The 16,890-nt window shown below is 41.1% G+C and overlaps 1 protein-coding gene across 1 annotated transcript; it reads left to right on the top strand.

Moving 5' to 3' along the window:
- Positions 1-8,105: 8,105 nt before the first annotated feature.
- On the top strand, positions 8,106-15,136 carry LOC118841314 (trichosurin). Its single transcript, XM_036748686.1, has 6 exons — positions 8,106-8,216; positions 9,769-9,902; positions 11,617-11,690; positions 12,163-12,273; positions 14,828-14,929; positions 15,126-15,136. Exons 1-6 carry the CDS (start codon positions 8,106-8,108, stop codon positions 15,134-15,136), a joined length of 543 nt encoding a protein of 180 aa, XP_036604581.1.
- Positions 15,137-16,890: the final 1,754 nt, after the last annotated feature.

The raw sequence follows: 16,890 nt of genomic DNA, 5'->3' as shown, positions 1-16,890 counted from the left end.
GAATTTCTCCTTGGGTGAGATGAGGGACTCTTTTTCTCAGCTGAGACAAGAAATCTTGCTCCCCTTTGAAGAGCTTATTCTTTCTGTGTATTGTAATCTGTATAACTTCTCTGATTTTTTGAAAATATCAGCTTGGATAAATGGATTTATCTACTATTCAATATTTGTGGTGGTCTTTGTATAACTAGCATTTGGTAGGAAGGGAGTCAAGGCTTCAGATGTAGCCTGTAGTACTCCCTCCCCACAGATGGAACAACTATGAAAGTGTATTGAAACTTAAAAAAAATCATATCCATTAGAGATTAGACTATAAATATTGGGAAAATAGATAGACATAATTCCAGTCCAGTATCTACTGTTTGAAGAAAGCAGAGTAGACCAGCCTCATGATCCTAATCTCCTGCTTCCCTCCAGGAAGGAGTCAAAATCTCTCTTTGAGAAAAGTGATTAAGATTCTAGAGATATCTGTTCCTGCTTCCCAGTGAGCCACATTTAAAGAAAACCATGTGGATATACATATAACTTACATGGGCAACACTAACATACACACTCCCTACACAAAGTCACGGTAGTGGGAAGATAGTTTGTGTAGGGAACAGCTAATAAGCCAATTTTGCTGAAATGGAGATTATGTGATGCTGAGTGCTATGAAATAAAAATGGCCGGAGCCAGACTGTCAAAGGAGTATGTGTTTTAAATGTCAGTGTATGCAGGAGTCTATGTTTTGTATTCCTGGTTGCCTCAGAGGGTTCTGGGAAGAAGTAGGGGTGGTGACGTGGTAAGAGTTGTGTGTGTGTTTTTTAAAATATAAAGTGAGCGGCTTTATAAAGGACAGATGAGAGTAAAAAAAAAGAGTAGAGCTCAGGGAGGTCAATTGGGAAGCTACTGAAATAGTTTAAGCAAGAGGTGATAAGATCCTGTACCACAGTAGATGATGTTTAGTGGAGACAATGGATCCCTCTACTGTTTTCTCACTATATTCTCTCCTTTGGTTGTTTAATTAACCTGAAATGATTCTTAAATCTTTATTTCCAGCTGTAATCTGTCTCCTGAACTCTCTTCAACCAGGCTCCTACTGGTTGTCACCAACTAGATGCCCTCTATACATAACAAGCTCAAGGCCTCATCTAGTGGGAACATTCAAGGGGAGTTCAAGGGGGGGGGGTCCCACAATCTAAACCTCATCATTCCCCCCTCAAACTAATGGGACCCAACTTCTTTTGGGGTTAAGGGTGAAGGTCTCAGCTTCTGAAATTTCTTCCTGTTGCCAAGGGGTGTAGATCTGTCCCTGACTCAATGGGTCCAGTTCAAGGGATACATAGTCTGAGCAGTCATCTGGAAGTTGATGACTTGGAGCCTGGAGGAGACAAACCTGGCAAGAAGGTTAAGAAAACAAGGATCAAACAGGCACAAAAAGAGTATAGATAAAGGACAATTTCCCAGGTGTAAAAGACAATTTCCTCGGAGGGAATTAAAGATGATCATTTCACACCTAGCTCTCCTAACCAACCACCTGTTCTGTGTACCACACTGCTTTGGGGTTCAGGAGTGTGTGGCACACCTGAAGAGTTAGGTCAGGGGTATCTAAGAGCAAGGCTTGATATTTGGTGAGCCTGTGTCTAGCCAGCCAATGGCAGCTCTCTGCTTCTAGGATGCTCTGAACTTGATGGGGAGTCAGAGCTTCAAGGGGCTGATCAGCCAGAAGTTTAGAAGCTTCCTCAGTTAGAGTGACTGTAGCAGCCACGGAATCTAACTGTTTTGAAAAATAGGCAACAGGCCTAGGGTCAGTTCCTAAGGACCAGGTTAGGACTCTCAAAGCCTGTCCTTTCGTTTCATCAACATACCGAGTGAAAGGTTTTTCTAGGTAGAGCTAATGCTGGAGTGGTGGTCGATTTAGTTTTCAAGGTCTTAAAAACTTTAGCCTGGTCTGGGCCCCACTCTAGAGGGAGTAAGTCAGGGCCTAGAGTAGCATTTAATGTTTGCAGTACCTCCCAGCCTTGGGCTTAATTGGATATTGAAGGAGATGGGAGAACACTTTAGGTTCTTGGAGGTGAACTATGGCTGGGGTGGCAGAAGTAGCTTTCCCATGAATTCCTTGATCCCAAACAATTGGCTCAACTATCTTCCACACCTCTGGGGGAACATGGGGAGGTCTGGTAAATAGAGTGAAAAGGGAGTTGGGAGGTTTAACTAGGGAAAACTGGCTTCCCAATTTCACCATCAGGTCCCTTCCCAACAAGGGGGCAGGGCAAGAGGAGAGCATAAAGAAGGAGTATTCAAACAACAGATCCTCAAGTAGGCTGGGGAGGGGGCATGTCTGGAGACATCCCTTAGTTTCCCCTTTCTTTGATGCCCATGACTCGATGGGTCGAGGGGTGGGTAGGGCCAGAGTAGTTAGTTAAAACAAGAGAACATAGCCATGATAAAGTGGGTAACCTTGCCTTTAGCCTCGATTTTTCCCAGGGCTCAGTGAGAGAAGACTGGAGGACAGGGTACTGGGAGATTTTTCCAACCTTGGGGATAATCCTTCCTCCAGTGTCCCTCCTGGTCACATGCTGCACATGGTCCTGGAGGTGTGGATCCTGAGAGCTTCCTCGGGGGTGGTGGGGTGACCTACAGGGGTACTCCCTGGACCAGTGACTCTCCTTGTTGCATCAAAAGCAGGTTTCCCCACTGCCCAAGTTGCAGTGCTTCCTCCAAGGAGGTGCGCTGGAGGGACGCTCCTTGGGTCTTTTCCTGGCCATGGCAGCAGCCAAGAATTGAGCATGTTCTTTGTCTCTAGCCCTTTCCCTGCATTCTCTTTCCTCTGCTGCAACCAGGTCTCTGTTGTTTAAGACTCCAAAGGCAGTCTCCAGTAATAGGGCCTGAGGTATTTGGGGTCCCATTGCCAATTTCTGCAGTTTCCTCCTAATATCTGGGGCAGACTGATTAATAAAATACATGCTAAGGATTGTCATACCTTCAATAGAATCAGGATCTAAATTCATATATTTCTTAATAGCTTCTACTAGCCAGTCTTGGAAAAGGGCAGGGTTTTCCTCTTCTCCCTGAGTAATTTCCCTAATTTTTTGAAAATTTATTTGCTTTTGAAGTGCTGTTCTTAGGCCTTCTAACAGGCAAATTACTATATGATCTCTCTTTCCTCTATCCTCATTCTTTTGATAATTCCATCCTGGGTCACTATTGGGAACGGGCAGCTGCTCCTGGGGGGTATTTTGTGGGGTCATTGCTAGCCGGACGATCCCCAAATTTTTGGGCCTGTTACCAGATTCTCCTCTTCTCTTCAATGGTACAACAGGTGGAGAAGAGGATGTGCGAATCACTCCAAGAAAGCTTGAATTGTAGGGATAGATCCCTAAAACCCTCAGTAAACTTAGTAGGGTCTTCCAAGTATCTCCCGAGTTTCTCTTTAACCTGAATGAGATCTGAAATGGAGAACAGAACATGGGCTCTAATTGTCCCACTGGGTGAGGCAGGCACTTCCCTCATGGGAAAAAGCCTTGAAGGTGCTATGGGGACTGGAGCCTGGAGAGAGAGATCTGGCTGATCTGTATTAGATTGCAAGGCCTGGCTGGCAAGGGAGAAGATCAGTTGATCTCTGAGGAGGGGTAGGGGTCAGAGGGGAAGATACCAAAGAGACCTGAGTGGGCACCATGTCAGAGAGAGGGGCCAGAAGAGGAGGTATTGCGGTGAGGGCAGAGCCCAAGGCTGGAACCTGAACAGGGGTTGCCTCAGGGGTAGGGCACATAGTGGTAGATACTGCAAGGCCTGAAATAGGGCCAAGCCATGAGGCCAGAACCTGAGTAGGGGTCCCTTCAGGGGAAGGAGCCACAGAGGGAGGCACCTCAACAAGACCCTTGACTTAGACATGAGCAGGGGTCGCCAAGGGGGGAGGGGCCATGGGAGAAGATACAGGGTAGGAGATTTGGACAGTGAAGGGGGCAGAAAAAGAGGGGGGTTGGGCTAGAGGAAAAGGGAAGGGAAACCAAGGGAAAGAGGGGGTGGCCAAGGAAGGGGGAGCACAGGAAACAAGGGTGCTCGGGGGAGGTTGGGGAGCAGGAGGAATGGATGGGGCTGAAGCCCTAGGGGCCATAAGGGGGTCATCCAAAATGTCTTGTTGACCTTCACCGCCCCTTTGTGGAGGGGTTCTAGCTATGAGCATCTTACAACCTTTTCTGAGAATGGGGTTCCGATAGAGCTCCACGAAGGCCATTATGTAGGAAATTTCTCTCCATTTTCCTTCTTGATGGCAGCACAACTCTAACTTTCAGTCTTGGCTGGAGGAGAACTTGAGATTAGCAGTATTCCCAGTCTCAGGGAACCAAAATGAAGAGGTCAGAGAACCATATAAAGAGGTCAGGGAACTATATGCTTTTAGGGGTGCTCAAGACCCCAAAATACCAACACACCAGGTCCTGCCAAATGAATTCGATTCAAGCCTTCTCACAGCCAAAGAGACAAAGTTTATTACAGGTTCCCCATAATGGGTTGCCTTAAGAAATCTTACCCTTTGTGATGCTCATTTTCACAAGCGGGCCAGATTCCATCTGAGGTAGATGGAATCTGAGCCAATGTCATTCTTAAAGCAATATTGTCATTACTGTATATAATATTCTTTTGGTTGTACTCATTTTGCTCTCTGTTTGTTTTTTTTTTTTTTGCAAACCTTTCCATGCTTTATACAAACAATTAGAGTTTTATGTAAATACACCAGGCTTGAATCCCTGGTTACATTTCAACAAGTGGTCTTCTATATCAGGGGTGTTTTCAGAGTTCTCCTGTTTTCCTTGTAGGAACCTTAGTTTTCTTTAAAGCATAAATTAGTCATCATTTCCTCCATAAGGCAATTGTTCATATCCCTAGTTATAAGCACATTCTCTATTTTTCTCTTGAAATTACTTTGCATAATTGTGTCTACATATGTACATACATACAAAAATAAACATATGCCACAAAATGGAAAAAAAAAACACAGGAGCAAGGAATTTAGGGTGTAGGATATTGCATAGTTTGAACTCACTAACCATGGGGTTGGTACTATGATGGGAGAAAATTAAAAAGAGAATAAAGTGATGAGAGAGCTAGACAGCCTGGGACAGAAAGAAGAGTAAGGGATAAGGGAGAGAAGCATATTCCAATATGATATATTGGACGTGTTACAAGCATATCAATAATAATGGACTCATCTCTTTTCAGTGGGAACAGAAATCCTTGGCAGGTTTTATCTACATGAGAAAGGAAGGTGTCAGTAAGTCAGTGTCCTTGAATACCTTTTTAGGGAGAGAATCATAAAAGAAACTCTGGACTTAGTTCTAGTCTTTATCTTCTCAATAATTGTTTATGTGACTGTGATCAAGCCATTTAACCCTTTTTTCTTAGTTATACTTATTAATTTTTGGACAATAGTGTCTGCTCTTTTCACCTTCTTTGGATGCTGTGAGGACAAAATGAGCTAATAATAATAATAGTTCATGTTTTTATAGTGCTTTCAGGCTTACAGAGCCATTTCTCCTCAATGACTTTACGAGGCAGGTAGGGCAAAAATTATTATCTCCCTTTTATTGTGAAGAATATTGGGATGGTTTATTCACACAAGTTAATATAGGGATATAGGATATAGGAATATGAAAGAGAGGGGGGAGAGAGAGACAGAAAGAGAGAGAGAGAGAGAGAGAGAGAGAGAGAGAGAGAGAGAGAGAGAGAGAGATTATTAAGTTTAAGTACTGGGCAAGGCAAACAGTGCTTGGCCCCAGGGCATTGACTTACAAGGAGGGGTGTGGATTTACTGGGAGGAGTACTTCCTGATTAGGAGGAGGGGTGTGTTAGAGTGAATTTCCTCCTCCAGTAAGTTAAGGTTTTGCCTTGCTTGCTTGAGTAATGCACCCCAGGTCACCACATTTGTTCTACTAAACCATGTTTGAAGACTTCTCAGATGACCTCCTCTGGCCTGGACTACTCACTTCCATCTTGTCAAAATATGCCTACTTATGTCTGTTAGCTAGGATTGCAATATAGGGAGTGTTAAGTTTCCCTGAATGTAAGGAAGCTCTTTAGTATACACTATGAAATCACTATCCAAACTCTGGAGAACAAGGAGGTAACCATGGTGGGAATTAGATATATGTCAAGGTCATCCATCATGTTGGACTCTTATCATTGATCCCCTTATCTACTATAGTTTCTACTATATCTAGTTATCTATCTATCTATCTATCTATCTATCTATCTATCTATCTATCTATCCTTATGTTATCTCCTATAGCATTAGGACCCCGAGTCCAGATACAGTCACATAGGTTTCAAAGTTCAGGATGGGGCATGCTACCCTGGCACTAGTTCCCTCTATTAACCTATTATTTCACCTGTATTAATCTCTTCCTGCCCTCAGTCTCTCTCACACCTCACTGGAGCTCCTAAGCTCCAAGATTCTCTCATGATGCATCCAACAATATTGACACTATTCTGTTCTTTGATGCACATTCATGAAGTCGTCCATATTTTTTAGAAGTAGGCAGTGGCACAGTGGATAGAGTGCTGGGCTTTTTGTCAAGAACACCTGAATTTAAATCTGGCTTCAGATATTTTCTAGGTATGTGATCCTGGGCCATGCACACAATCTCTGTTTGCCTCAGTTTCCCCCACTATAACATCAGCATAATAATACCAATCTCCCAGAGTTTTTGTGAGGATCAAGTGAAAGACTCATTTTTTTAAGTTTAAATTTATTTGTTTATTTTTAATTTATGGAATAAAACAAGCATTTATAAAAGCATTTAGTATAGTATGTGCTAAATACAGTAGTTACTATGTTGTTCAGTTGTGTCTGACTCTGTAACACAATTTGGGAATTTTTTGCAAATATATTGGAGTGGTTTGCCATTTCTTTCTTCAGCTCATTTTACAGATGAGGAAATAGAGGCAAACAGGGTTAAGTGATGTACCCAGTGTCACACAGCTAGCAAGTGTCTGGATCTGGACTTGAAATCAGAGCTTCCTAACTCCTAGTTGCCCAGGTGCTATATGAATGTCTATTCTTTTTCTTCCTATCCTTCTTGACATAGAACAGTAAGTAGAGCACTGCTATTCTCTTTATCAGTTCCTCAATTGTTCCTCCAAAACAAGTAATCTTGTACTTTCTCCATTAGACTTTTTATTCCTCCCTGACACACGTGGCCTAATTCGCCAGCTAAGTGTCCCAGCTCACCATCATCAGTGACACTGAAACAGGGCCTGGGAATTACTGACAGCTGGGAGCAGCAGATGCTGCTGTGGCTTCGGGCTCATGTCTTCCCCACTTGTCAGCATTTTCAGGGTCTAGCAATTCATTGTGACAATAAATTACAAAATATTCACCTTGGTAGAGGAAGCTTCATCCCTGACTGTTTTCTACACCTCTGAAATCATAGATCCACACCAGAAAGTGCATTATTGTGTACTAGACTGTTAACTCAATGAGGACATGTATTATCTAGGCTTATTTGAACTTTGCATATTACCAAATACATTTAAAAGCATTTAATATATGTTTGATGAAGTCATACAAATAGACTATCAGATGCTCCCTTATAGAGGGAACTCTGGCTTTTTTGAATAGTCCTCTCAAATTGCCTAGAACAGGGTTTTATAATCAAACATTTATTAAGGCTTACTATGTTTAGGCTGTGACCTAACAGAGAGAAAGGCAAAAATGGTCCCTGCCCTCAAGGAGCTCACATACTTATGGGGAAAATTAGTAAGTGATTATTAAGTCACTGAACTTCCCAGAGACAAAACAGAGAAAATGGATTATCTGGGCTCATGAGAGCTCTAGAGCTGATTCCAGGAAGTCAGCGCTATGAAACACTGGCTGTTCTTAGAAATTCACATTTCAGAAATGTAAAAGTTTCTGGGATGTTCTTGGGACAATTGGATGGTGGTGATTATTGGCTAAAGACTCTGAATGAAGTATTATTCAGTGTAGTAGGAGGAGTCATTGTAATGTCACATCATCACAGGAGCCAGGGCCCATGAAGAAGAATAAAAGGAGGTGACCTAGGAACCTAGAACATCATCAGAATCATTCTCACAATCGGTTGCTACTGCAGGCACAGACTATCCCCAGAAAGATGAAGCTTCTGCTGCTGAGTATGGGCTTGGCCCTGGTCTGTGGCCTCCAACCTGAGTGTAGCAGATCAGAGGAAGACCTGTCAGATGAAAAGGAACGAAAATGGGAACAGGTGGGTGGGTGGAATTGGTTGGGAGGGGAAGGAGGGTAGGGAGTAATAGACAAGGAAAACTGAACCTCTCTTTGCCCAATAGAACTAGTGGAAGCAGGACTTACGGCAAGATGGAAAAGATATGTGAATGTGTGTCTTCTAATAGCTAGCATTTTAGGGGCAAGTAAGTGGTGCAGTAGCTGGAATGCCAGACTTGCAGTCAGGAAGGCTCATCTTCTTTAATTCAAATCCAGCCTCAGACAATTACTAGCTATATGACTTTGGGCAAGTCATTTAACCCTGTTTGCTTCAGTTTCCTCAGCTATAAAATGAGCTGGAGAAGGAAATGGCAAACCATTCCACTATCTTGGCCAAGACAACCCCAAATGGGGTCATGAAGAGTCAATATAACTGAAATAGCTAAACAACAATAATAAGATATATGCCATTTTAAGGTTTACAAAGGACTTTACAGAAATGATCTCATTTGATTCTCATAACAGTTCTGTAAGGTCTTCTGACCTTCCCAATAGTTGTGCTGTCTGCAAATCTGAGAATCTGAAATGACACATGATTGTATACATGTTTGCCTATGACTTGTATATCCTTCAAAAAAGAATAAGAAGAAATGTTTCAACCTTTCATTCCTGACCACATAATCCCATAGGAGAGATTTCTGTACTTGTGGAATGAAGAGGATGGACCAGGCAACCTTTGAGGATCCCCTAGTTCTAAAATTCTGTTATTCCATTATGCTGTTCTTTCAGAAGGCAAACCAAATCCCAGGGACCATGATTGAAATCTATCCTCTCAGCTTCTTATTGTCATAGAAAATGAGCTGATAATTTCAGAAAATCTCATAGAAGAACCAGACACTCCAAGGCATGGAGCCTGGAGGTTCTGTCTCTGAGCTGCCATTTCAAAGGATTTTGCCAACAGGATGCTAATGGTAACTTGGCGCTTTGTTTCTGCACTTGAGCTGCTTTTGGATGCCACATGGATTCTGCCATGGTTTGGGGAGAGATCTCAGTCAGACCCAGTTAAAGGAGAGGGAAAGATAATTTCCCCTGGGGGCCTTACTGATTAGAGTCAGAGAAAAGACCCAGGATGAGTCCAAGTCTTTCGTAAGTGACTGTCACTGTTGAGATCACAATAAGGATGTTCCTAATGAAAATTTTTTGTTTCTCTCTCTCTCCCTCCAATTTTTTTAAGAAAACTAATTTTTTGTTTCATCTAAAGGCATAATATATGGTAACTGATAGTGAAAAATCAAATAGCTTTCCAAAGGTCACATAGTTAAATAGTGTTCAAGCCAGGACTGGAAGTCAAATCTCCTAACCACTGACTCTAGCACTCTTTCTACTTTTCCATGGTGAAAATACACATGCTAATGCAGAATTGGGGTAGGATACCTCAATACACATGCTCAGGAAGAATTGGGATAGGGAACCTCAATTTCTTCATTGATAAAATGAAGGGTTTGGGCTAAGGTCCATTTTGGGTCTAAAATCCCATGATCTTGCTTTAAGGATGTTTTCTTTGCTTCCATTCTCACTCAGACCTTTTCCCACAGCTTTCTAGACACTGGCACACTGTTGTATTGGCCTCAAGTGACAGATCTCTGATTGAAGAGGAAGGTCCCTTTAGGAATTTTATCCAAAATATCACCGTAGAGAGTGGAAACTTGAATGGATTCTTTCTGACAAGGTAAGTGCCGCTTGCATTACCTGGGGGAAGTGACAGACATCTTGGCCACAGCTCTGGACTCTCTCTCCCAACACAGGCTGGGCTTGTCTGTCCTAGGTATCAGTCACTGATGAAGCTTCCATGGTAGAGTTAGTCTTGTAAACATGAAGGGTAACCTTGGAAGGGAAAGAATACTAAGTGTAAGCTCTTTGCAAGAAGGAATTGCTTCATTCTTATTTGCCTTCCCAGTTCCTAGCACAGTGCTTGGTACATAAGCCACTCAGCAATACTGAGGGATTGATTGATAAAAGGAAAAATACAGATGAACTGTGTGTGCATGGGAAGGGCAATATTGATTGCAAATGAGGTTCAGATCTTTTTAACTACAAGCTAAGGGAGCCAATTGTTTCTTTCTTCCCCACTTTCCCTAAACCACTGCTCAGCCATCCATCATCATTTGGAGGCAGGATAGGTTCATAGACATAGCTTTGCTAAGAGAACAGAGAGGAGAGAAAGAGAGAAGTAAATGTCACTAGGACACATTGATTTCATACCAGATAATGTCAACAGAATCATCTTTTGTCCAAAAGGCCTGAAATGCTTGGCATGCTTTAGCTACATCAAAAAGGAATGTATAATTACATTAGACCTCCCAGACTCTTAACTGCAGACTTTCTGCTAGGAAGAAAATCATAGAAGAGGAAACCCTGGGTTGAGTCCTAGTCTTTATTCATTCATTGACTGCTAGTGCTTCAATGGCCATCTCTTTTCAAGTCTGCATTTCAATTATATCTTTTAAATGGGGACTGTGCTATAACAACTCTACTCATCTTTTCTGGATGTTGTGGAGATAAAATGAGAAAATAATGATATCACTTCATATTTATATTGTGCTTTCAAGTTTACAGAAAATTTTGGAAATATTATTCCCATTTATAAGTGAGAACACCAAATCTCAGAGGAATAAAGTGACTGCTCGAGGTCACTGTTTTGGGGAAAGGAGAGACAATTTTCTTTTCATCCCAAGTGCTTAGAAAAGTTCCTGGAACACAGAGTGTGCTTAATAAATACTTTTTGTTGACTGACTGACAGTGAGGTTCAAACCCAGACTTCTGTCAGTGTTCACCTGGGGCACTGCTCTTTCACAAATAAAGTCAATATCTCCAAATATGCAGACTTTCTGTATGAATATTTCATTTAATTGGCACTTATATTCCAGATGCTGATCACAGATTTTCAAAAATAAGAATTTAATAAAAATATTCTTACCAATTCTTAAAATGGCAAGCATAGTTTAATTCTTTTTGAGAAGTCAGCAGTTACTCAGGAAACTTCATTGTCTATAATTTTATACTAATGACTGAAGACATGTAAGAGGTACAGCGGATACAGTGCCAGGCCTGGAGTCAAGAAGACCTGAGTTCAAATGTGGCCTGAGACATAAGCTCTGTGACCCTGAGCAAGTAATTTAAATCTGTTTGCCTCAGTTTCCTTATCTATAAAATGAAGTGGAGAAGGAAAAAACAAACCACTCCAGTATCTTTGCTAAGAAAACCTCAAAATGGGTCACCAAGAGTCAGATATTACTGAAATGACTAACCAAATAACAACAAAAATGGACTAAAAACAATTTTAGTAAATTTTGTGGACAAAATTGAGGTTTTTGGAACAGATTTTTGAAAGCAAAATTCACCATGCAAAGAAGTGTTATAATAATCCTAATCTTTATTTCCAGGAAAAATGGCCAGTGCATTCCATTATATCTTACTGCTTTCAAGACTGAGGAAGCACGTCAGTTTAAATTGAACTGTAAGTATAAACAAGGATAGCACTGTCATTCAGTCTTATTCACTGAAATGAATTAATGGACCCATTGATTAACCAGAGTATAGAAACTAACGGCTCCCCCCACTCTTGTCCCCCTGATAGTTGTAGAGGTCAGATAAGCTTAGATAGGATTAAAATGGGAATTAAATTATTGTGGGACCTTGTACAAGTACCTCCCCCTCTCTGAGCCTCAGTTTCCCCATCCATAAAGTGATATACCTGGACTACATGGTCTCCCAATGTCCCTTTCATCTCTATCATTCTGTGACTTGGAAAGACTCATAGCAGGGGAGGTATATCTTGAAAAAGGTGTGTGAACAAAACAATAGTTTGGGATTTCAGAGATGGCTGAGAAATGCCTTTACCTAACATGCAACTACAAATAGATATCAAATTTTTCCCTAGTTCTTGTAGCATCAGAAATTTTAATCTCTACTCTCTCCTGATTTCATAGATTATGGAACTAATGATGTCTACTATGAAAGTTCTAAGCCAAATGAATATGCCAAATTCATCTTCTATAACTACCATGATGGGAAAGTGAACGTTGTGGCAAACCTCTTTGGTATGTATCCTATGACCCTTCCCCAACACTCATTCCCTTCTTCATTCCTTGGAAGGATGAACAGTGAAAGAAAAGAAGCAAGTGACCAAAACTGACTCTATCAATAGTGTGTAGTGTCTAAGACAAAGGAAGCATTTTCCAGGACAGCAAATTGATCATCCTGAGACCCTTGGAGGCAGCCAATCTGAGAATCTAATAGAATGTAAACTCATTGAGGGCAGGAGGTCGCTTTTGTTTTTTTTGTTGTTATATCTAGACCCTTAGCACAGAATTTGGCATATAGTAAGTTATTAATACATGCTTGTTGAATGAATGAATTAATGAATGAATGAATGACCCACCTTATTTAGCAAATCTTTACACTGCTTGGGAAAGAATATAGAGCAGAGAGACCATTGAATAGCAACCTTACTTCATAGAAGAAGACAAATCTCTTGATTCATTCACTCATTAATGAATTAAATTAAAGAAAAAAAGTGATAAGGTAAAATGGGAAAGTAAAAAAGTGTCAATGTAGTTCGTAGGAAGAGAGATAATTTCTGGTGGGGGATGAGGTAGGACTTCATAGAGATGATATTTGAGCTGAGGAAGGGAATTGAAGGGATAGAGTTGTCTGGAAGGTCATTACAAGAGAAGGGCACCAGGTAAACAAATGATAGTGATCAGATCTGGGCAGGAGATATTGGAAAGAATCACACTCCTATACTCACTCACAAACTTGTTGTCTTTAACTTTATCCTGACTTTCAAGACAGCTTGAGGTTCTATCACATAGGATTGGCCAAATATTACTAATCTTCCTCCTCCCCACTCCTTACATCATCTGAAGGAATCATGTTTCCTCCCTCTGTGAAATTAGGGACTTGAACTTATGATCTCTCCTGTACCTTGTGGTTCCCATGCTGTAATGAGTGCAATGCAGTGATTATCTTCTAAGAGATGAAAGATAGGGAGAATGAGGGAGGACCAGGGTGGGTACCAGGATCTTTCTGAAAGAGATTTTCATAGTTCTTTCAATCACTGCTATACTCATGAAAGGTTTGGGTTGAAGCCCAGATTGTCCTGCAGCAAGCTTTCCTATAACTGTTGTTCTATATGTCTCTTTCTTTTCATAGCCAAACTACTGAGGGAAAAATTACTGTCTCCACATTGTCACTTCCCATTCATTTCTCACTCTTTATGTTCCATTCTTATGTGCAGACATACTCCAGGGCTGCTACCATCTCTCTGTCTCTGTCTCTCTCTGTCTCTGTCTCTCTCTCACACATATGCACACACACACACACACACACACACACACACACCCAATCAGCACTCACAGATTCTCTGCAGATGACATTCAAATTGATATATTCAGCCATTATCTCTTGCCCTCCAGTTCCCAGGGACATCTATAGATTTCCCATTGGTATATCAAAATCAATAAGTATATTCATTATATTTTCCTCTAAAACCATTCCTCTTTCTAATTTCTCTTTCCTAAGAAATCACCACTCTTCCATTCACTAGTGTCACAAACAAAAAGTTAGTCTTGACTCTTCCTTCTCTCTCACCCATAAACACAATCAGCTGCCTCCAAAATCTTCTTGCTTCAGAGTCTCTTGCTCTCTCTCTTCTGTCATCTCAAAGGACAACTACCCTAATTTTTGTCATCTTTACCTGTGGCCTAGAGTATTGTAACAACCTACCAACCTAACTGGTCTCCCCATATTCTGCATCTCCCATCTCAAACCTATGTTCTGCAGAGCCACCAAATGGATATCCTTAAAACATAGGGCTAACCAAGGTACTAACCTACTCAGAAAGCATATGTGGTTCTCTATTGCTTCCAGCACAAAATAGAAACTCCTCTTTTTGGCATTTAAGGTGGTTGATCAGCTGGCTCTAGCCTATTTCTCTAGGCTGATTATATTTGGAATATTCTATGTTCCAGCCAAATTGATCTACTTGCTGTTGCTCTTAGAAGACATCTTTTGCCTCTGTTGTACTGCACAGCCTGTTGCACTTGTCTGAGATGATCTCCTTGCTCATCTCTATCCCTTGGATGCCCTAGTTTCCCTCAAGGTTTGGGTCAAGTACGAAAAAGCCTTCCCTGATTCCCCCAGTTATTGGTACTCTACCCAACAAAATTACTTTTGTATTTGTCATATTTATAAGTAGCTAGATAACTATCTCGTATTTACTTTATCTGTGAAGATATAATATCTTTTCCACACCCTCTAGACCATAAACCCTATAAGCTGTGTCTTTCTCTCATCTTTCTATCCCTAAATTCTAGCACCTCTGTGTATAACATATAGTGGGTGCTTTATAAATACTTGTTGATTCATTTACTGGGTGATTAGGGGATCCTCTCTCCTCCTTTCTTCAAGGAATAAAATGTCATACCTCATACTAAGCAACATGGCAGTTCCAGTCCCTGAAGTTGTAGAATGGGTCTGACCTCCTTCCCCATGTCTCTCCATTCCTCCCATGTAGCCGTTTCTCTCCTTAATATTTGTAAATGATCAGTGAATGAGACTCACTAAAAACTTTCATTTTCACCCTGACTGTAGGCCGGACTCCAAATCTAAGCAATGAAATCAAGAAAAGATTTGAGGAAGATTTTATGAACAGAGGATTTAGGAGGGAAAACATTTTAGATGTATCTGAAGTTGGTAAGTCCTGAATATTCCTGTCTCCTTGTCCTCAACTTCTCTGGATGACATTAAAGAAGATTCTACAGGATCAAAGCTCTCTCAGATTTGCTTCCCTCTCCTATTCCTATAAATCCTATTCCTCTTCCCTTTGGCAAATAAAAGCTAAGTAGGTCTTGGATATAAGTATTGTTGGCATCTTGCTTTCTCTCCACAGATCATTGCTAGGAGTTTGACCAATAAGGGAGCTGACTCTGTCCTTCAGGTCTGTGATATTTGGCTTTGGTATTATTCCCTGCAAATCATGCTTTTTTAGAAAACCAGAACAGGGTGCCTCAGGGGACAGCCATAAAAAGGGGAACAATATAGATTAGTTTTTTTTTTTTTTTGTGAGTTTCCAATGTGTATTTCTCCTGGGTCATCCTGAAGTATTCCTTTAAAGAAAGTGCTTAAAATGAGAAAGTGAGGGTGATTAACATTCCCTTTCTGATTACAGTTATTTGAATCATCATATATTTACATATAACATTACTGAATATTCCCTTTTTATTCCTCTTCCTTCCCTACCCTTTTTTATTCTCTTTCCCTGAAGCCCTTTCCCTGAAATTGATGTGTGTGTTTAAGGAGAGTGTGGAAGGGAATTAGTGCTAAAGATTAGAATAAGGATGTGGAATTGTCTCCAGGCTGGGGATTGGGAAGTGCAAGTCTGGAGGAAGATTAGGATTAGGAATTGGGGTGAAGGTAGAAGTGGCATTAGCGCCCTGTGATTGGGAAACCCTTCACTCTAGTCATCCATTTAATTATATTTTCCCACCTCTGATTTTCTTAAAAGATATCTGTCCCTGTTTCCCAGAGAGGGTTATAGGAAGAAGGAATTCTGTTTTCCTAGTTGTTTATTTTTTTCTGGCCTGAAATTCACAATTCATCTTCCATTCATCCTAGATAGTATTTGCTGAATCTGCCACAGTCTATCTCTTGCTTTCTCATGGACCAAATTTATTTCCACTATGTATATTTCTCTCCCAGGTTCCAAGCTTCTCTCCTGATAACTGTATCCTATATCTCTTCTGCCCCTTGTTGCTTGACTACAAAAGGCCTTCTACAATAGGTGCCTCCATATTCTCTCCTTTCACATTTTTCTTGATCCCTTAAAATATGGCTTTTGCCCTTTTCATTCCCCTGAAACTACTCTCTCCAAAGTTACTAATGGTGTCTTAATTGCCAGATCCAATGACCTTTTCTCAACCTTCATACTCCTTGACCTGTCTGCAGCCTTTGACACGGTTGATCACTCTCTCTTCTTTGATACTTTCTTCTATCCAGGTTTTCAGAATACCCCACTCTCACCTGGTTCTCCTCTTATCTATGTGACTGCTCCTTCTCTATGTCCTTTGCTGGATGCCCTATAAATCATGCCCTGTAACCATAAGTATTCCTCAGGGTTCTGTCCTATATTACTTTACCTTTCGATCTCATCAGTTCCCATATATTTAATTACTATAACTATGGTAATGATTCTCAAATCTACCTATCCTACCCTCCCAAACTTTCTGCTGACCACCAATCTCACATCTCCAACTGTCTTTCAGACATCTTAAACTTGATGTCCAGTTGGCATCTTAAATGCAATATGTCCCACACTAAGCTCATTATCTTTTCACCTAAACTACCCCACCCTCATGCCTTCCTTATTACTATAGAGGGCAACATCATCCCCCCAGTCCCTCAGGATTGCAACCTAGGAGTCGTCTGGATTCCTCATTATCTCTCAACCCTCATATCCAATCTGTTGCCAAAGACTGCCAATTTTATCTTTGCAGTATCTCACTTTTCCCCTCTCACATTGCCACCACTCTAGCGCAGTGTCTTATCACCTTAAATCTGGATTATTGAAATGGCTTGCTGGTGAGCATGTCTTCCTCAAGTCTCTCTGCACTCCCTTCTCAGCCACTAGAGCGATTTTTGTGAAGCACATCTCTGAC

The sequence above is a fragment of the Trichosurus vulpecula genome, chromosome 3, assembly GCF_011100635.1.
Source record: "Trichosurus vulpecula isolate mTriVul1 chromosome 3, mTriVul1.pri, whole genome shotgun sequence".
Lineage (NCBI taxonomy): Eukaryota > Metazoa > Chordata > Mammalia > Diprotodontia > Phalangeridae > Trichosurus > Trichosurus vulpecula.
Note: the sequence above shows the minus strand (reverse complement) of the source record. Positions and strands in the feature narration are given on the sequence as shown.

What these genes read in the sequence shown, in the direction of transcription:
- LOC118841314 (XM_036748686.1), top strand. Translation starts at nt 8,106, where the DNA reads ATGAAGCTTCTGCTGCTGAGTATGGGCTTGGCCCTGGTCTGTGGCCTC. An exon ending in AATGGATTCTTTCTGACAAG is followed by an intron (nt 9,903 to 11,616) that starts GTAAGTGCCGCT and finishes CTTTATTTCCAG; the next exon opens with GAAAAATGGCCAGTGCATTC. An exon ending in ACGTCAGTTTAAATTGAACT is followed by an intron (nt 11,691 to 12,162) that starts GTAAGTATAAAC and finishes CTGATTTCATAG; the next exon opens with ATTATGGAACTAATGATGTC.